Source organism: Diadema antillarum, unplaced genomic scaffold (genome assembly GCF_040938485.1).
Source record: "Diadema antillarum isolate AM-2024a unplaced genomic scaffold, OU_Dant_1.0 seq00002411_RagTag, whole genome shotgun sequence".
Classification (NCBI taxonomy): domain Eukaryota; kingdom Metazoa; phylum Echinodermata; class Echinoidea; order Diadematoida; family Diadematidae; genus Diadema; species Diadema antillarum.
The window spans coordinates 22,049-44,436 of NW_027273022.1; the positions used below are offsets into that span (position 1 = coordinate 22,049).

Below are 22,388 nucleotides of genomic sequence, written 5' to 3' on the forward strand. Positions count from 1 at the left end.
GGGGGGGTTGGTGGTAGCACTGCATTGTACGACCAATTCTTAATTTCTATATCATTGTGGACTTATCTAATACTTCTAACACAGAGCTGACAATTAATATGCTTTTTAAAAGCATTTGATTTATTCATTGTCCAAAGAAGACAAAGTTTCAGATGGAAAGTATTATTTTCTGAAATTCATTTAACATGCTTTGAAAGTACAATATATTCATTTTTTACAGCAAAAACAAACAAACTGGTTGTTGGGTTTGACAGAATCTTTTCTGAACTTGAAGTACGGAATTGATTGTGGAATGATATATGTTTCTGTGGGTGGGATGACAGAAATTTGGGGGGAAAAAAATGTATAGCCATTATTCTTCAGGCATTTCTTCGATATTTCCAGGTGATAATACTTTATGCAGTTTGGCACAGATACCGGTATTGAACCGATCATGTCCCCTGAAACCCCAGTTTTAAGGTTTCGTGCTCTCTCTCTCTATCTTTTATTATCATTTTTCTATTCATTTTCGTTTGGTGGAGTAAACATTGTCTTTCATTTGAGCCCCTTTTTCTTCTCATAGGTGTTTGTATAAATTGCAGAATTTTCAAAACCTTTTAGTTGCTGAATTCTTAAAATGATTCTTCAGTTGGCAAAACATTGTGTAAGATTCTTGTGTCTCCATCATATAGGCATATCTGTGTAAATTTCTTCTGCTTTTTTTTGTTGTTGAAGTTTTCATGCATTTAACCAGTTCCATCTACTGAAGTAATTTTCTCCAATATAAGATATGCAATGATATGCAATTCAAGATATATTTCTATTTATCTCAACATCCAAGCCCTGGTGAAGGATGAAATACAATTTTCAAGCCCCTCTCACTTTTAAGCTGCACCAATGCACAGACATCAGTATCTACATGTTTTATTTGTAGTGGAAATGATTTGAGAGAAACCGCACTTTGTTCAAATGATTGATTATGAAGTTTATCAACATCATCATGTAGAATGGGGTTTGAAATCAAGGCTTTTCCGCAGTGTGCAAGATAATGAAGTTAAGAGCTTTCTTGTACTTTTTTTTTCCATCCTTCCTGTAGTAGGCCACTTTAAGATGATTGATGTCACTTGCTTAAAAAAAATAAAGGAAAAGCAAAGGACACAGGGATACTTTTGACCTTTAAGAAAGACTCACTCTGGCCCCTTAGAAGTTTGAAGAGATCACACCGAGCACTAATCGTGATTTGGTTGACATCTCTGTAATGGAACTAAGTGACCTTTACTGTATCAGGCTGCTTTCTTCTCTCTCCTCACCTCCTTGTCCATCCCATTCCCACCCCCTTCCCCCCCCCCCACCCTCCTGCCCTATTTGCATCTTCTCTTTATCCCACCCCACCCTCAATGCTTCCCTATCCCCGCCTCTGTACAAATGCTGCCAACACAGCCAGCAGAGTAGCACTCACTGCAGACCAACTGGTCAATCACTTGCTGTCCAAGAATTCACATTAAGTGCTCAGGATATTTTCTGATGCATTTTGTGATTAAAAAGTAGGAAGACTTGAATTTTCTTTCACTGTGTGCACAAATAATGAATTTCAATTCATGTCATGACTTCTGGCGATGTATTAGGAAAAAGTAGAAATAAAACTAAAAAGTACTCAATGTTCCAGTATAGAATTAGAATATTAATTTGGTCTTTGTAGTATTTTAGTTCAAAAGCTGAAATTCAATGAAGAAAGTGACGTACAGGGCAGTAAAATGATATGGCATGATCCTGTGTGGGATGACTGGCTACACTCTTCGTGATTCGAGAATTTGTGTTTAGTACACTGTAAATGTACCCCCCCCCCCCCCCCCCCCCCCCCGGCCCTTGTTCTACTGCTGGTCACCTATACATGTGTAGTCAAAATGTATCTTAAGTCACTGACAAAAAAAAAAAAATCATGAGAAAAACCCTGAAATATGCATGCCATCCTTGTGTGCGTATTTAAGTGTATACGGGGTTGTGTGTGTTTATGTGTACATGCGTGCATGTATGTGTGCATGTGCATGTTTCATTGATACTGTGACTCAAACATACTCTGTACATTAGGTATTGTGAGGTTTAGATCTACTTGTAGCATATTATGCAAATAAGTCCTTCGCCGGAAAAGAAGTCATCGGTAACGATCACCATAAAGGCCCAGAGACTAATGACCGGCCAGATGGTGGCCAAGTGCGAAATGAGGTTTTCAGATGGCGTCGCACCCTTCAGCTTTACTTTCCCCATCGTTTTCCACAATTAGAAGCCCACTACAGCTAACCAATTTACTCCATATCTGTCAAGTGTATTCATCAAGTAATGACAGCCCCTTGTCTGTCGTATCCAGGGTGGGATATCGCTGACTTTTCTCTTGAAAAGGGATACTACCTATTTCTCTTTCCGTCGATGAGTGTTATCAATTTCAAATGTAATCATTCACCAAAGTGAATGAAAATGAGCAAAGAAAATGGGATCATATGGATCCCATTTTCTTTTCTCTATGTACATATTTGGTTACATCCTATACAGTAATTATTGTCTCTCTGAAGTAAATCCATCTTTGATCGATATTTGGTATAAGAATCTTGACTCCACAGACTCCTCATCAGAGTTGAATGCCTTGTGAGTTGTTTTCAATTTTCTCTCTGTACCAGTTGTTGACTCTTATTTGTGAAAGTTCCCAGGTAAATGTTTTTCAATGTGACCATGAATCCAATGATATGATATTCACTAGTATGGATTGTCACTCCGAGCATTAATAAGCAGTAATAGATTCTATAAGCAGTGATGGATTCCAAGGACTCTTCATCATTTAAAACAAAAATTGTGTTTGTTTTTTTTCCTTTGGATACCTATTTTGATGCTACTACTGAGTATAGCCTGCAAATCCTGGAATTTCACTAAAATTGTATCTACTGTGGCATAGCATTGAGTATGTTGGCATTTTGCAATCAGGCTTTGTTTCAAGTTTAGTCATAATGAACACTGCATTTACATTTATACTAGATATACCAGATGTTGTTTGTGTCACGACTATTTAAAAGGGTAGTTTCCCTAATGTAAAAAGCAGATACTGAGATACTTTCATTATGTGAGCATATCCAGCATGTTGTGGGAAGTGCCATTAAAGAGGATCACATCTTTATGCAAGAATTATTCACGTAGTGCAAAAACAGGCATATATTTCAAAAGATGGTAGGAACTTTTGATGTTCCGATCAGAGCTCTTGCTGCAGCACTACAAGACATGCTTTCAGCCAATTGGTTGTTGCCCTTCTGCTGCCATGGCAACAGTAGTCATTTCAATGAAGGTCATTTCTGGAGGTGCCTTTTATATTGACTCTTTAACTTGGATTCCACCATTTTGCAATGTTTGTATGGCAAAACAACTCTGTGCAGAATACAGCCCTGAAGAAGTTTTCATCAAATCCCCATTCAATAGTTTTCTCTAATGTTCGTCAACCACTTGGCTCACTCTGTTTGTTTTCACCTTCTCATTCGGATCACTTTACATTGAGTATGACTTTTTGACCCTTGACCTGAATGATTGACCTTTAACCCCCTTTGAATAAGGAAATTGGGCAGAGAGTCAAGCAGGTTACTCTGGTGGCAAAGGAAGGAATAAAGTGTTACAGGGGGCCAATTTAAGCACATTGTGTGTTCCGCCATTACGGCCCACTCTAAAATGCCAGAGTTTCCAATTTATGTCTTGTAACTGTCTGAGGGTACTCGAGCCAATAGAATGACATCTCATTCTGGCAGTAATTTTGAGGTGAATCAGTCTGAGGCCTCTCCAGGTCTTGCCAGTGTATCCGTCGTAAATCCCCTCATACCGGTAATGGTATTCTGTGCCTAAAGTCTCGGCTTATACTTGTGGGATGTGGTATTTGCATACGGGACAAGAATAGATGTGTGCAGGTGATGTGGTAATATCAGATTGCCGGAGCTGCCAACTAGGATGTTCTCATGATATTTAGAAAAGTTTTCCTTCATCTAAAATCTAAGAAAAAAAAAGAGATTGGGGAAATTGTATGTTTTAATTTCATTTTGCATGCATACAACAAATCATATGCATTTTTTTTTTTTGGCCATTTAGTAACTTCATCTTTTTTTTTGCCCATCAATTTTTTGGTTGTGTTTTGTTTTATCAGCAGAGGTTGGTAATCCTACACTACAGGCATCTTATTTCTCTTTACACTAATGTTTACATGATACTAGTACTAGAGAAACCAGTTGTACTATTGGACTTTGGAATATGTTTCTACTGTTCAAATTTCTATTTGTAGTGAATTTTTCCCCTTATCTCATCACAGAGCAGGAGATAAATCAATAGGGAAATTCCCCAACCTTATAAATGCTGGAGTATTACACAGTGGAATTTGGACGGGAAATGTATTAGAAAGGAAGTGTACTGGTACTGGTTCCAAAAGATAGTGTTGTATAATTATACAGTATATATGGGTATGCAGATTTTATGTGTGTTTTTTCTGCTGGTATCTATTTGTAAAGAGAAATTCTCAGGCAGAATACTACAGAAGAGGTTTCTTTCTCTTGCCTGATTGGACAAGTGCAAATTCGTATCACTTGCCCTATACATGTAGTGAGTGTCTCTGGCTAATGGGCAAGTGGGAGTGTAGCACCCCGTCATGACATAGGCGCAGTGTGGCGACAGCAACAGATATTGTAAATGTGGAAATATTTGCCGTAATTATGATAATAATAAAGGACATTTATATTGTGCAGGTACTGTGATGATATACTCTACTGCGCATCAGAAAGTAATAATCATAACATGCATTATTCAAACATAAGTAGCAAGATGAGTTTTTAACGTAGTCTTAAGTTCATTAACTTTGACTGCTTGCCTCACAAACAGAGGGAGATTATTCCATAATTTTGGTGTGCACAGCATACAAGAATGCCCCCCTGTCACCAAGGGTAGCTTTTGATTGCCCTGATGGATATTTCATTGATTTTCGCAAATGGTACATTAATATGTTTTCTGCGAATTTCAGGCTATTTTGTAGCTCGTGCAAGTTCTAAAACCAGTGAAAATATCTTCTTGATTTTTTACACACATTTTTAGCAGATTGGATCATGCTCTTCATCAGCTGCTGAATGACTAACATTACAGTAGTATGGTGTGTGTCATTTCCTAGTATTCATTTGAGTGTGTGCAAGTGTGCATGGCAGTAGCTGTCTGCAGGCTGTTTATTCAAATGGATCGTTTGTGGCTCTACTGTAATCAATTGTGTAAACTTGTTTAATGTGTAATTGTCTAGAGTGAGGTATGATGCACACACATTTTTTATGCCTGCTGTGCTGTAAAGTAGTACATCAATGTTCATGCATTGAAATGTCAAATCAAATTCTCTCTCTTTTTTTTTTGAAGTGGTAGAAAAATATACGAGTAGGCAATTGCGTATCGTGAAATCAAGAAACCACTAATGTGTGTTTGAGCCACTCAGCTGGAAAATTTAATCGCGTGAAAATAATGGTGTTGACAGTACCTGAAAGTTTGCTGAGTGTGATACAAAACGTGAAAGTTATGCTGAATTGAGATTCCTTTTATTACTAAACACTAATGGAAAGAATTGAGCAACGATGTGTAGATAACTCACTTGTGCTTGCCAGTGAGATGTATGCTGTAGGGTTTATCACATTAATCTTTAATGCTGTGATGCATTAAAATGATATTTTTAGCACTCCCATCCCATAAGCACTATTCAGTTTAGACCACTACTGTTTAAACTACACAACATATTAAACATTAACATGTTTAGGGTAAAAAGAAATTCTCTCAGAAAAAGTTAGTTCTTCTCAGTCTAAGCCATGCCAGTGCCTTGTGCTACTACTTGATACATTAGGCTGATCAATACTTCATATACTGAGTGAATTCTGCAAAGGTAGTTGAAATTAATCTGGAAGGAATGACACAAAGAAAAATATTTGTTGTTTAATATGAATTATTTGAATAAAAATTTTGAAGAAGATTTTGATGAAAGCAGACGAAGAAAATAAATCAAGAAACAATATTGGCCTGAAATGGTGGAGTGTAGTTAAAGGTACGTGTAGCTGAGCTTCAGCTAAAAACACAATTTTCCAACAGTGACACCAGCTGGGAAGATCCAGTTGGAATGTAACTTGGAATTTTGGATAGAAATAAATTTGGATATTTTTTTTTTTCATCTGTGCACAGAGGGTTAAAGGTCAATCATCAGGGTTAATGATCGAGTTCAGAGAACTTGATGTGATTGAAATGAAGGACTGTATGAACGCAGGGCAGATATACTGATTGTGTAGGAAGCAGAGGCCTCTCAGTAGACAGTGCACTGCAGTCATAGTATTGCACCATTGTCCCTTTGAACATGTGAAGTTACATATAGTGCAACTTCCTCCTGGCAAACATATGAGGAGACACTATTGTGTGACCAAGCCCTAAATTTTTTTTTGTCCTTTTGTTGTTGTTGTTGTTGTTGTCGTTGTCATTGTTGCTGTTATTGTTGTTGTCGTGAGTGTCCAAACTGATGTTATGTGAGATAACTCAATAACATGCAAATGGAATTCCACCTGATTGATTTGACTCGAGCATTTATGGATCTGTTCTTGTTCTTGTTCTTTTTAACCAAGATGTAAGATGGCCCTCTCCCCAGGGCCCTTTCTATGTCTGGTGGAGAATGTCATCGGAAGGGGGAAAGAGAAAAACAGGAAAGACCCGCTTTGAGCTGCCAAAATTGATGCTGACTGAACGACACACGAAAAATGCGGATCAAATGCGTTGCCCTGTCCCCATGGGAATGACTATGCATTAGGCTGGAGCCATACTATAAGAGGTTTCCTGAGAGTTGTTTCACATCTGATCAAGATGGTACAAGTGTAGTACATTGCCAGCCAGCCCCATTTCATATGACTTTATATCCATGTTTTAGACATGCTACTTTCTCCCCCCCCCCCCCCCCCCACCCACCCACCCTTCCGGTGTTCTGAAAGCCTCATTTTGGAGTGCCTTGCTTAATGTTTGCCCTCTTCGTAAACATTGCATGAATGTAGTACATGTTTACCAATATGCTACAAGGGAACATGTATTGTCTTTACTGACAATCTTCGATGCTATTATCATGAACTTAAAAAAAAAAAAAAAAAAAGACCAAAACATGTGACTTATCCATGCTGTTTCTCATTTCTTGTTTGGTACTGTGGTGGTCACATTCTTCTTTATTTCAATGGAAATACCCTACCTATAAGAAATAGAACAAAAAGAAAAAGAAAAAAATAAACAGAAGTTTACTAGAGCAAAGGAGAATGCAGCTATTTTCATATTGTCAGAAGTAGATTTAAACCAACCAGCTCAATTTAGACCCAGTGAGGGGAGTGGCAAGTACATTGGCATTGCAGTGTGTGATGTGATATAAAGGGCGGAGAGAAAGAAAGGATGCCAGTTCCCAAGACTGCCATCATTCAAACTTGACGAGTTTGTGAAGAATATGAGGAGATGGCATCTCTTGTGTTCAGGTGTTCATATGTCTCATCACAATCGAAGTCTGCTCGAACTTGAGCCTGCCTAGTCTCGCACATTGCAGACCCTGTGTCTAGACGGCATCTGTAAACATGCCAGAAGAAATGATTGTATCTTACCAAAATGGTGTGTACCACACAAAAAAAAGCCATCAAAATGGAAAGGATGACAATTGTATTAGAGAATTCTTGCTGTCTGCAATGATTCCTTTTCTTACTCATCTAGCCACAAGTTGGCATTACTTATCTCATGTTATTTCATTGGGGAGGTAGAGCTCTGTGGTGAAGCTAGAAATCAGCTCCTGCCGGGCATGGAATTTGAGTTGGCCGGCAAACAGGGAAATTGTGCATTACCTCAATCAATCAGAATCCAAGCTGACAGGCCAGGCCAGGCCAGGCCGAGCACACTGGGCGAAAGTACAAGGGCACCATCATCATCTAAATGTTTTGTGTGTCACATGATTTCGGCATCCTGCGCTGTGAAGAATTGACTGTCTGCACGGCATGCGCGGCACAATGTGGCGTTAATGATCCATCGGACTGATGTGCCCGTGTGCCCAGCGCAACGAGTCGATGCAACAGACTCACACTTTGGGACGGTGCATTGCAGTTCTAGAGGATGGAGACGTTTTGCTGCTGTCAGTGTATACGAGACGAGTCGTAGGTGGGGATGTGCACTTATGGTAATTCAGATAAAAGTTGGGATGTCCTGCTACCATCGGAAGAGAGATTAAAAAGACAGAGAGTAAAAAAAAGAGAATGTTCTTGCCTTCGAAGAATCTAATTTCTCCTGGGAGGATATGACACTGTTCTGCATGGGTTCCCTTCCGCTCACGCTGGATAGTCTTTCAGCCAAAGAAACAGGCACATCATCTGAAAATAGAAGTCATGAAATATTAATCCCTCGCTTGTACATGTAAACAATAACACTTCCCCGTATTCACTGCCTTACATGCTGAAAACAGGTCAGGCTTTCCATGAATTATATTTCTGAACTTCTTCTTTTAAACTGAATTATTTTTAATTGTTAATCAACAGACAGCATTCAACATTTGGGCTTAGGCGTTACTAACCTGAGGTATTAAAAACTTAGTGAAGACTACACTTGCTAGAATCTGTCCATGAGGATGTGAGAATGTACAACTGGGACTGTTATATGCTGCGCAAGAAAAGTTACAAACAAGCAGTGAATTTGTCAAAAATTTGATCATGTAGTTTTTATTGTTGTATTTTGACATTACAGGCACACACATGTGGGTCTTCTGCAGGATAAGACAATGTATTTAAAGTACAGTTGTTGTTTTATGAGGGGGAGGAACAATACCAGATATGAAACTTAAAAAAAAAAAAAACAAAAAAACTTTATGTAAAGGATGATATGATGGAAAAGATATATGGATTTTTTTGTTTTGTTGCTGTGAAAGAAATGTTACAAGCAATATATTTGTCAAAAATGTGATAATAAGTTGTTATTGTCGTATATTTTGACATTTTAAGCACGCACATGTGGGGTCCCTTACAGGATAATACAATGTGGATTCAGAGTGGAGGTTTTTTTTTTCTCCTTTTTTTTTGGGGGGGGGGGTGGGGGTGGGAGCAATACTAGATTTGAGACTAAAAATAAAAGAACTGTATGAAAAGGATGATATGATTGAAAATTTTATATGAAATGTTGCAAAATTCATAACCATGTAATAACATAGTCCAGTATGGGCAGAAACAAAGTAAATGTTCCAGGTGCAAAAATGAACAGAAAGTTTAGTAAAGTTAGGATAAACTGATTCATTTCTTATAGTGCCTGTCACATCTGGGTAATAATCTAATGATGTGTATTACACAGTGTCATCAATACAACTCCATTCTAGTGAAATTACATCAGTCACTGAGAAGTAAGTCACAAAATATGATATACAGTGAAAGAATTGCAAAGACAAAAATGCATGTGATTGTATAGTCTCAGGTTTGTAAAATTGTCAATCATGATTGTTATAGGTGTGAAAAGAAAGTGATTTTCAAACTAACAGAAATCTTATTCTGTGGAACAAGAACATATAGCACTTTGAATCTGAAAGTGTTGTATTCTCATGAATTTAACTCATTTATTTATTTTTTTTTCCCCTTCAGGCATTTCCCTGTAGGGAATATTTACAGGTGTGATTTACACAGACATCCGGCAAGGTGAATACAAATTGTATCTGTATTATCACCAGGGATGTGGTAGTTTTTCATGCCCACCACTCCAGCCATCAGATATAGGGCTTCCATGTTGGCCACTCCTAGATAGTGGTCGAAGTGGTACACTCGTAATCACATTCATACAGACAAAATAGTGGGATTGACCATTACGATCCATATCCGCATGTTTTTTTATTCCAGTTCAGAAGGACAGCAAAATATTCCGCTAATGGCTGATGGTGATAATTTGTCGACTGAACTATGCATGCCCGCAATCTACTGAAACGGTGACCCATGCCCTTGTGTTTGTGTATTGTTCATTCATGTGTATTTTGAATGACAGGACACACACACACACACACACACATGAAAATATGTGCGCTTTTTTGCTTTAGCATTCACACACATGCCGTGGTTCGATAAGGCACCATTTCTCAAATCATTGCGAATATTCTAAAACAATTACAGGATTTCTCGCGATTTGGATCGCGATGCTGATCACGCTATTCAGTGGAATATTTATACGATGCAAATCTGGAGATTTGTATCTTGCCCATTTGCATCCGTGTGAATCCCACTAGTAGTAGTATGTACCATCATGCACTGTCATCAAGGGCTGGGCAGTACCCATGGTTTGTTTTAGAGTGCTTGTAGGCGAGCTGACATTTGACAAAGTAGACAGTTGCTAGTGTCTGACCAAATGTGATGTCACCTGTGTATATTTGACAACAATTAACCAGGCTCTTACGCCTTTGCTTCTGGCTTCTCATTTTTTTTCTCTCTTCTTTTCTTTTTCTCTTTTTTTGTCTCTTTATGTCTCTTTCTCCTCTCTATATCTCTCGTTCTGTCTTTCTTTCTCTCACTTTCCCTTTCTCTTTCTCTCTTTGTTTCTTTCCCATGCACAATATCCTCCATTCAAAATCAGCAGTAGTCTTGGGGGAGACTATCTGTTGTTCATGCTCCAAGGTAACAGATGGGTAGACTCGCCCTAGGGGGAATTAGTCTTGCATCAAGACTGATGTAAATGCTGCGGCAAGTGCAAATAGGTATTGAAGGTACAAGGAGCTGTCCCCAGCCACGGTGTCTGGGCTGTAATATCAGAGGGAGAGAGAGAGGGAGAGAGAGATAGAAAGAAAGAGATAGAGTAGGAGAGAGTTTGAGAGAGACATTGCTTTCACACGTACCAAGAGTGCTGAATTTGAATGCTGAATTACAAACATGATTGCAATTACGATTTGAATTATATTTCATTCACACGACCAAGGAACGCCTCACAGATTCTACGGTTTTGAATTTCAGAGCGAGGAGGAGAGTTTTGGCTTCTTTCCAAGTTCCCAACAAACTCTTGAGCTGTAAGTAGTGCACGTTTTGACTGTAGTGTGAGCATTTGAGGTGTGCGGTCTTTCTACAGAAGTGGGTGAAAGATCACCGTAAGCTCCGCCCCAGAACACAATTGGAAGTCAGTTACGGTTATCTTTCACCCACTTCTGTAGAAAGACTGCACTCCTCAAATGCTCGCACTGCAGTCAAAGCACATGGTCGTTTCACTGCTGAATTCTGGCAAAATGTGATTGGAAAATACCTCCGGACTGTCACTTGAAACACGAAAGTAATTACGAATCAAATCACCCTACGAGATCCCAGTATGCATTCACACGGCAGGAATGCTTTAGATTGAAACACAATTCTAGTGATGCGTATTTACAATCGTGTTTCAAATCTAAGCATGCTCGATACGTGTGAAAGGAAGGATAGAGAGACGGCTTCTGCCAGCAGGAAATGAAATGGATGAAGTTGGCTTTGTGTTTGCTCTGAGGCTGATGGAATCTTGTAAGGTACAGTCTGGTGACTCTATGAGATAACATACATGTGCTCTGTACGGCTCATCCGTGGCCTTGTTGTACCAATATAGGGAATACCAACTATATCATAACAGGATTTGGGATGGTATGGAGAAAGGATGGTCGCGGGTCTTTGTGTCACTGAAGACCCGCCATGAAAAGATATCTCTGCGGCGTTTGAAATGAGGGCTTGGAAGGGCAGGCAGTTGTTTCGCTGTGGAAAATTAGACCAGAGACTTCAAAGAAAATCTTCAGACTCCATATCAAGAATTCGTTAAGAGACTTCTTTGGAGTGACCAGAACCAGAGCTTATCCCAGGGGATTCCAATTCAAGTCCCAGTTCGCAATTAGAAGACATACATTGTACCATATGCACACTTCATCCAGAAGCAACATAAGGGGCAGGCTCTGAATGTTGCCACATTCAGCATTCAGCAGAGATTAATTGTCACACATACTTCTGCATACAAATGATGACTCACTATGTGCAGGGACACGTTTTTAGCATAAATATAGTGTTTAGTATTAAAAAATTCCCAGCAAGATTCTGTAGCTCTCCATATCTTTTTTACCTTACTTTTATAATCTATTTATCATCTATTTATTTGCCACTGCAAGGAACTTCCCTGCCATCAAGAAGTTCTGTCATGCAAGTTACACAGACATGACTTTTTTCACCTGCCGTGATGATGACAAGACAGTGGAAAATGCATGCAAGAAAAGATAAATGGGACAATTGTTAGATGGATGCAGCTAATCGTTTGTTGTTGTCTTGGAGATATCCTCCATAAGTTAATCAAATGCGTGCATCTATTTTTGTTTACATCAAATTGCGTCCATAAATTGACTGGAAGTGCATCAATCACAAAAATAGCAGATTTTTTTTTTTATTAAGTATAATGCACTGAGAAGAGAAGGCAGACACGTGCAATGTGGCAAGCGCATCTGAAATGTGGCTGATATCAGAGTAGCTTTTTGCCGCTGCAAAATTCGTGCCAAGTACATGTAGACGTAGGCGGTTAAATTTTCATCTCCTTGATAAGTTTTCCCACTCTCTATCTCTCTCTTTCCCACCCCATCCCACCTTCAATATTCAGGAGTTGATCAAGGAACGAGAGGAATTACCTCGGCTCGGATTTGATCTCTACTTTCCCCCTACTTTTCTGTGTGTTTTCTTTACTCTGTAATGACACTGCACCGTTTTCTCTTGCAGGGACAGAATGCATGGTTGCAAACTTGCAAATTGAGCAGTGTTGCCTAGCAACAGGATTATTTGAGATTCTCAAAGTGGGAAAGAATAACTTGAAATGTTACGGTCACAGCTCTGTGTGTGTGTGTGTTTGTGTGTATTTTTCTAAAACCCATCAAATCTTGTAGTGAGGCATATCTCTACAATTATCCTACTCTTGCGTGATGTCTCAAAATCGGTGGAACTGTCTTCCCAAAGCACGGAGCTTTGATATCGTAGCAATTTCTTGATCAAGTTTAACTTAAATTTGTAGAGATGTTTAAAGGGATAGTACAGTATTGTAGGAGATGAGAATTGGGCTTTTAACTTTTTGCGAGATACCAAGAAAACACTCATGAAATAATACAGAGCATACCATTTTAGAGGACTTCAAAGTTTATTTGATGAAAATCGGGTTTGGAATGACTGAAACATCCAAAAAACAAAGTGAAATAAAGCCATCGTAATGAAAGGTGGGTGCCACATTTTATTACAATCATTCTGTTTGGATATCTCAGTCATTTCAAAACCAATTTTCATCAAATAACCATTGAATTCCTCATGGAATTACATGCTCTTTCATATTTCATAGGAGGTTTCTCATTATCTCACCAAAAAATGTTAGAAGCCTGAAATTAGGTCTCAACCAAAACTATATGATCCCATTAAAGGTTGCATGCATTAATGCTTCCTACTAGCCCCGATATGCTGAAAAGTGAGTTTTTGCAACAAAGAGGGGCATGGAAGACATGAATAAACTTTACATTCAAACCCAAACATATATCACAACTGTTTCCATTTCAAAGTTTCACACCAACTCTACAATAGGACAACGTTTGTTAGCACTCAGAGATGAGAGAATGGGTTATATACAAGCACGGCCATTAAACTCTCAAAATCTCCTGTAACAGTATCGATACAGCGGACACAATGATATAGAAGCAATTAATGCATTGAACTTAGGCTTATCATTAAAACACCAGCCGAAAGTCACACACCAAATTCATATCCTCAGTAGATTCCTTAAAGACTAGCAATCATTTCTTGGTTTTCTCTTCACAGAAATCATAGGCATGCTGTAGATATTTCATTGGCTTGTCTTTGTAAAGCCAAAACGGATAAACAATAATCTTCCTTTGCCTCAAGGTCCCCTTTAAGTCTTTCTAATTTAAAAAAAAAAAAAAAAAAAAAAAAAAAAAAAAAAAAAAAAAAAAAACCTCTTCTGGGTACATGCAACAGAGCTCTAAAAAGCACTGTTAGTGGCTGTGGGTTCTCATGAAAATATGACTCTTGACATTACACAGGGGCTGAATGTCTTTGATATGATTATAAAGCTGGATGACAGTTAAGTAATAACACATGATATTCCTGGTATAAGTGGATTTTGTGTTGCTCATGCACAAAGTCAACCTAATGTGTTTTTCCCCTTCTTGTTTCTATTGATCGTTTCATGAACTTGATTACATTTCATTTTGAGGGTTCTATTTTTGGAACACAATGATATGAGCATTACATAAATGCTTTATGACATAAATTTTTCTACAGCTTGACAACATATCCTAAATGTACTACAGTAATCATGGGTAAAAGGTAACAGATGATCAAATACAATGAAGTAAGCTATTCATATTTTAGGCACAAAATAGCCAAATGTATTCGTATAAAGGGGGTAAAACTGCACCGTGTACGTGACTCACGCCATGTTACAATGCACCGTAACCTTGATACTAGGGCAAGGGCTGCCCTTATGCATAATGCTATTACATGCCAGTAATGCCCGATTGTGTATTCCTCAGGCGTGCTTGTCCTGATGTATATTACACCGGTCGTGGTGATGTGCGGGATTAGGAAGGGGTTGCTATGATTTGTACCCACCCAGTTCCCTCGTGGAAACTGAAGACTCTTTTAAAAAACGGCTCTCGCAAATCTCTCCGGTAATTGAGTTCCATTTGATTGGACAACTTGATCTGCCTTAGTCTGATTGGCCCATCGGGCAGTGTCGTTCGTTCTCCGCGGAGAGGGTTCAGCTCCAATCGATATTCGTCCTCATGCCCTCACCCGTTATTACAAGCCGCTCGAAAATGAAGCATCCAAAGTATATGAGATGGATCTCCTCCATATTCCCCCTCGTGGCTGCCTTTCATATTGAGTAGGGGGGTCCGATGGAACATGGATTAGAATTTTTGATTTCACTCTCAGCTTGCAATTTATGTCATTCTAGTGTGTCTGGGTAGGAAATGTGCTATTGCACACTGCTAGCCACATCACACTTTTGGTTTGTTAATTGCCTTGCGGTTCGAAAACTTTTTCTTTCTTTTTTAATTGCACAAGGGATTTTCATAATGTCACTCTGTGCCTGATATATGTACAGTGTAATTTCAAACCATTTCAGTTTTAAAAACGATTCAGTCTTTAGATGGCAATTTCTCGGGACAGACTTGTTTTCTATGCCATAAATGCTGTCTTAGTCTCCTTTAAAAACAATACGTACTGCAAAAGTCAATGACAAAATACCCCCAGTTTAGAACAAGAAGGACATTAATTACATACACTCTGCTCAGGATTTATGCCCTTGTGCTTCTCAGCTTACAATGCCTTGATGAGATGATGTTGTTTGCCTCTCAATTTGATCCAACCAGCTCTCCATGGGTAAGGGACAAGCTTGAGTTGATGTAAACCGTAATCAACCGTCTAGCAAAAAGCTGTTGATATTGGAGATGTTTGCTGAATTTGGAATGAGGGCTTGGGAGTTGTACATGTAAACTGCCCTTTGGATGTACACCTGTAGTCAAATAATGAGGATCTGTGTAGGTCAGACATGAGCAAGGGCCTGCACAAGTCAGTGACAGGGGGTGCTTGTGGGATATAGTGTCTTGATTAAAGCCTGATCAATACCTCTAAAGATTCACTCAGGTACAAGAAAGACATCAACACTTTATAGCATTTGTGGAGTTAGATCTAGTATTGCATCTCAACTGACAAAAACAACACCTCATTCCTACACATCATTTCATCATCTGCCAGATACTGTATGATCACGCAAGTTGTTCTAAAATGCCCCATATCATTGAGAGGAATCAAAGGAAACTGTGTAGGTCTGTTTTTGAAAGGGAAAGGGTAGTTTCTTGTAGGGAAATGTGATTTCAAGGAATCAGAATTGATTTATCATTGATATATTTAACTTAGAGTACATGTATCATTTTGGGAAAGAATGCAACCATGTTTGGAATAGTCAGTATTGCACCTTTGAAGTATACTGAAGTAGGACAATCTTCCTGTGCATTGGGACATTAGCATTGGTAGGCCATTTCAAATGCACAAATACAGGTGTACCAAGAAGTTAGTATGCTTGTAGTATTGCATTCAACTCTTTTCTCATTGTTTTCTTTATTGTTTTATATTCTTTTCTCAGATATCATGTCCATTCTCCATTTCTGTGTCATCATGCATTCAAAACCAGAAATTTCACATTCCTGTTCCTGCATAATTGGTGCTTTCAGTTCTGGCTTTCAAAAAGAAGTTCATGATTTTATGTGAAAGTGGCCAGAAGCGGATACTCTCCCTATGCGTGATGTCTCAATGTAAAGGAAGGAATCAGGAGTATCAAATAGCTATTATCATCCCCAGTGTTTACCTGAATGTGGCACTAGATATACAATATAGTACCAGAATGTCATTCTGTAGTCTGATGAAGGTCATATACCTCATCCTGATTACAATAGGCAGGCACAAAGGAAATAACATTACTTGGTGTTGTGTTGTGGTTGACGGTATAATGTTCATGGCGAGGTCTGTATATAATCGCTGCACTGTGGATTATCCCAGGCTTTTGCATACATGGTGAAGAGAAGTGAGGTGCAAGTTGTACCCCTCCCTCTTCTGTTCATGGCTATTTAGTGATGAGTGCAGAAGGAACATTTGCCATAATGATGTCCTTCCTAGAATATTTTAATGTGATATGTAAAACCTCTGGTTATCGTTATGCAAGATGGCTGTACAGCTGTATGTGATCTACTTTTCAAAGAATAGAGACCAGTGAATCAGCTTGTGTGTTGCATGAATTGATTTTGTACATTCAGTGGTTATTTGATTATCTGTATTATTATTATAATCTTATCAGATGGTAGCTAGCTAAATAAAAGTGTATTTCATTGTTGTATGGTCTGAGGCTGTCGCATGGTGTACATGTACCTACTACAGCTGCAAGATAGTCATAAAGGAATCATTATGAACTCTTCCTGTCATAAAGAACTCTTTCCCCCTCTATCATACTTTGAATCAATGCACATAAATTTTTCCGTTTCCATCTATCATTCTCCCTATACAGCATTCCAAACGGAGGGTAAATTGTACCTCATCCTAGACTTTTTGAAAGGAGGAGACCTCTTCACGAGATTGTCTAAGGAGGTGAGTGTGGTCTAATTGAATCCAGGAGATATCATTTTGCGATTAAAAAAAAAAATTAAAAAGCGCTGGAGGAGGAAATGTATGCGCTAAAACCAGCCCCACACACACACACGGCTGTCCTTCGTCGGCAGAGTGCGATAATATCGGCTTTCATGATCCGCAGTGTTTAGGATCCCCCTGGGTCTCGTCACGGTTGGAATTGAAAATGAGATTGGCTGGGTAGATGTAGCACCGGCCCAGCGCAGTTTTTTGTTTGCCGAGGGTCGAGTGCGATCATTACGATGTCGCCGGCTCTCCTGTTATCTCGTGGCAGCGTGCAGGAAAATGTTACGTGACTGCTCGTCTGATACCCATGGCAAGCAGAATGTTTGACAGTAGACGCAAGCAATTAACTTTTAGATATTTGTTGGATTATTGGTTTTTTTTCCTGAGTCCTTCCAGATGACAACTTATGAAAGTGTGCAACTGGCAGTGTCCCATTTGTGAAGTGATTTTGTTAGGATTCAAATCTCTCTTTGTAGGCACAAAAATATATGCAATTTGTGTGTATGAACCTATTTTTGTTTAATTTGCTAAGTTTGGAAACAGAGGTTGCTCAAGGTAGTGCAGATGAATCGCCATTGAGTTACTTCAAACTTTGCAAAGAGTACTTGTCTGTGGCAGCACACTTGTGGGGCATTTCAATCAAGCATTTCGTCAGATATTTTTTCTGACAAACTGTTGTAAGCTGCTGAAATCCTTATATCTGATCAGCCGAGATCAAATTTGTCAGAAAAAATCTCTGACAAAGTGCATGATGTAAAGCCCCCACCCCCCCTCCCCAACCTGCCAGAAGTTCCATGATGATCTGATCAGTAGCTGTTGTCAGTGTCTCTGTGTCTGACTGTCTCTCTGTCTACTCATTTGCTTTTGTCTGTGAATATCTGTGAATGTCTTCCTGTATGTTAGTTTTTATTGTGCTCTCATGTCTGGCTTTTTTTTGTTTTAGTTTGTCTGTTGATCAGTCAGTCAGTCTGTCTGCCTGTCTGTCTGTCTGTCTGTCTGTCATAGTCTTTATGCAGTCACATAGCTTTATATTATATGGGTTAGTCAAATACCGGTTAGTGATTGGCTAAACAGAGTCACATGATGGAGGTACATTTGTTATGTTCGCCCATGGGCGAACATTCATGGTAATGTTCTCCCATGGGAGAACATTTTCACATAACAAATGACAGAAGGCCTAGGACCGCGGACTGCGAACCGGCCACCCACGCGCACACAGTGAATTTGGCTCTGTGTGAGCGAGCGATCGAGTGTGTTGTGCTCTGCTGCATGCATGCTGGTGGTTGCAAAGATCGTACACAGCCCAGTCGTTGTTGTATCGCACTGCGTTAAAAGCGTCTGGTCGGGCTACGCTAGCTACGCGTAAGTACACTGAATCTCTACGATCTTTGGTGGTTGACGTTGACGTATTTGACTAACCCATATAATATAACAGATGATGGCTTTTGTTGTCGGGAACATGTACCAAACGTTCCACCCGAAGGGTTTGAAATGCTATTTCGGGAGGCTATAAGTCCCTCGACTTCGTCTCGGGACTTATAACCTCCCTCAATAGCATTTCAAACCCTTCGGGTGGAACATTCGGTATGTTCCCTCCCCCGCCAGTCATCATCTATATAATGTCTGACTCTGTGTCTCACTGTATCTGTTTGTCTGTCTGTAGGTGATGTTTACAGAAGAGGATGTCAAGTTCTACCTCGCTGAGCTGGCCCTGGCCCTGGACCACCTCCACAGTCTGGGCATCATCTACCGAGACCTGAAGCCAGAGAAGTAAGACCCTAGCTGGCTCCAGTGCCAGTATCACACAGTGTTGAAGCCAAATGTTTGAGCAAAAGGTGCCCCAACAGTACCATAGCCACTTCAAATTTTACTCACATGAGTAGGTGCGGGTTGCTAGAGAAGTATAGCATGAAGATGAGTTTTAATTTTCTGTCGCTTTTAATGACTTGATGAGGCATATTTCTGATGCTTTGACAATCTTTCATTTCTCGCATATTATATAAGAGCATACTATCTTCAATGAATTCTTAATCTACTCTTTGAATTTGTAGCGTTGTTTTCAGAATTCAATATTGCTTGGTGAATGAGAGTCGTTATACCCATAATGGTGTTAGCTAAAAGTGCAACCACATGAGTTATGTTACAAATGTTACTTCTTAGCTTGATCATTTATTTTGAAGTGTTTTGGAATGTCATCAATTTCCTAAAGAGTTCGCCTCCAACTTGGCTGTCCTTTACGTTCTCTCCACAGTATTCTCCTGGACGCCTCGGGTCACATCAAACTGACCGACTTTGGTCTGAGCAAGGAGTCTGTGGATGGCAAGACCTACTCCTTCTGCGGCACGGTGGAGTACATGGCGCCGGAGGTGGTCAACAGGCGGGGCCACACCACGGCCGCTGACTGGTGGTCATTTGGAGTCCTCATGGTCAGTTTACACCCCTAGCACCGTTTTATACAATACAATACGATACAATACAATACAATACAATACAATACAATTCAATACAATACAATCGGATCATATATATAGCGCCCTTCACAGCACTTCACAACTAAATTCAGTCACAGATTAGCATGAAAAAGGAAAGTCTTAAGATTCTTCTTGAAGACATCAAGGGATGGGGAAAATCCCTATCCCAATATTTATGCTCCCAGCCCCATTCAAAGACCCTCACCCTTTTGCCTGCCCTCCCTAACACAAGTGTGTGACCCTTCACAAATCCTCCTTTACCATTATTGAAAAACGTTCGCTGAATTTTTTATTTTTTTTTTTAATTCTGCAGCTGTATGTTGTATGTGGGCTATGTTATTTCATGGGCAGGTTTCATCAAAAGATTGCCTTAAATTTACCTTGGTAGATAGATCATTAGTTTTATTAAACCCACCCCACACTACATGACCTGACCATCGTGCAACTCTGGAGGCGAGCCAGGTCGCATGACCAGTCGCTGGACTTGACACTGCACACTACGCGATGGGTCCACTCAGTATCATGTGCACTTTGATTGTGTGAAAGCATAACCTTAGTAATATACTCTAGTATAATTTGATATGTGAAATCTTCGCTACCGGAAATTGGCAAGACTGGTGATGTCACACTTCCGGTTACTAGGTCGTATGACCGATGTATGTTGGTGAAGCCGTGTAGTGTGCAGTGACCTTTTGTAGTCTCATGTTTCTATAATATACTGGCAGTTATAAGCCTCACTGGCTATTGTTGCATTGAACAGGTTGATCATTGGCAAAATCCAGCCCAAGGGTGAAAGATTTAAGCTCTTCTGTCGCACATGTGTTCTTCATCCTCTACATTTTGTTGAGTACATGGACAATATTACAGATAATATCCTGAGTCGTTCATATTTTCCGTTTAATTCAAGCCTGGCAGAAAGATCCTTGCATAACCATAAATGTTTTATGAACTATGTGTTCAATCTAATGAGGCGGTAACGTGTCATATATGTGCTGGTACTGCAGATACGTTGTATTCAGAGATTGATACATGATATACAGAAGGTGCACAAATGTTGAGTTTATCCTGTCAAGGAAATAAGATTTGATCAGCTAGCAGTCGAATGCTTGTTTGTGTTTTAGAATTTTGAATACATTTACAGGTTCTCTGTACTTGTATCATACACAATATCATTCATTTATTCACAGACACATAAGCCTACAGTCACTGATAGAATTAATGAAGTGATCAGTGCATTGCGACTTTGTTGCACAACCAGGCCTGTAATCGGACGCCATTTTTTTCTCCCTGTTTACCTAAGATCTGTGTTGAGAGAAGGTGACTGGCTTTTCAGCAGAGCCTTTCAATGCGAAATGTCTTTAGGAACTGTGCAACGCAAATGCATGTTAAATTATATTGATTCATGATACCCTACCCTCAATATAACTTAGTTAAAGCCAAATGAATATCTGAGTATGCGCTGTATATTTCATAATGATTTTGGTCATATTTTTTCTATGGATTACTTGGGTACCACCTCCCCCTCCACTTAGAAAAAAAAAAAAGCCTTTCAAACCAAGATTCTGTCAATGACATCATATTTCAGTCATGATAAACTACTAATATGATTAATAAAAGACAAGACATTAGAATGCACCTTACCCTGGAGTGAAGATAACTTTCTTGTCTCCGTGTGAGTAATATGATTTACAATAGACATTGCTTGGAAACATGGAAGTTATGCTCAGTCTAGGTGCATTGCATTGTTTTTATGCCTCCGCCACGAAGTGGTGCCGGAGGCATTATGTTTTCGGGTTGTCCGTCCGTCCGTACGTACGTCCGTCCGCTTTCGTTTACGCGATAACTTGAGTAATATTGGCTTGAATTCTACCAAACTTGGTCCAAGTATAAAGTATGATGGGGCAATTAGTTGATTAGATTTTGGGTGAAATCCGCCAAAGGTCAAAGGTCAAAGGTCAAGGTCAAATCATGAAATTGTATCCGTTTACGCGATAACTCAAGACTTGATAGAGCAAATTTCACTAAACTCTGTTGGAGGATGATGTATGATAGGACAATTACTTCATTAGTTTTTTAGTGAAATCGGACCGAGGTCAAAGGTCAAAGATCAAGGTCAAATCCTGAAATTTATCTGTTTATGTGATAACTCAAAACTGGATGAAGCAGCTTTCACCAAACTTGGTCCAAGGATTTCACCAAACTTGGTCCAAGGATGATGTATGATGGGACAATTAGTTGAGTAGTTTTTAGTGACATTGGCAAGAGGTCAAAGGTCAAAAGGTCAAGGTCAAATTCTAAAAATGTTGCTATTTCCCCAATATCTATGCAATGCCCTAAGGTATTTTCTTGAAATTTGGTGTAGACATGTACTACTGCATGAAGATCCTCCAGAGAGAGTTTCATGTCATAAGGTCGAAGGTCAAAAGGTCAAAGGTTAGGTGAAAATGTTGTAATATCATTTTTCTCACAAATGGTTCAATGTATCTTCATGGAACTTGGTACATACGCATGTACTGACTGGCAGAGATTATCTAGGGAATTTACGGGTCATAGGTCAATAGTCATGGGGTCAAAGGTCAAGGTCAACTCCTCAATATTTTACTATTTCCCTCATACACTAGTATATGAAATGCTTGCATTATTAGTTTTCAAACTGAATATAAACATGCATTACCTAATGGAGATTCTCCAGGAAATTTCCAACCAGAAT

The 22,388-nt window shown here is 39.3% G+C and overlaps 1 protein-coding gene across 1 annotated transcript in view; it reads left to right on the plus strand.

The window, feature by feature from the left end:
* The window catches only part of LOC139714760 (ribosomal protein S6 kinase alpha-3-like), a 56,295-nt gene that overhangs the window by 15,551 nt on the left and 18,356 nt on the right, over positions 1–22,388 (plus strand). The window contains 3 exon segments of the mRNA XM_071626426.1: positions 17,083–17,162; positions 18,871–18,977; positions 19,459–19,633. Of these exon segments, the coding sequence (XP_071482527.1) occupies positions 17,083–17,162; positions 18,871–18,977; positions 19,459–19,633 (362 nt within the window).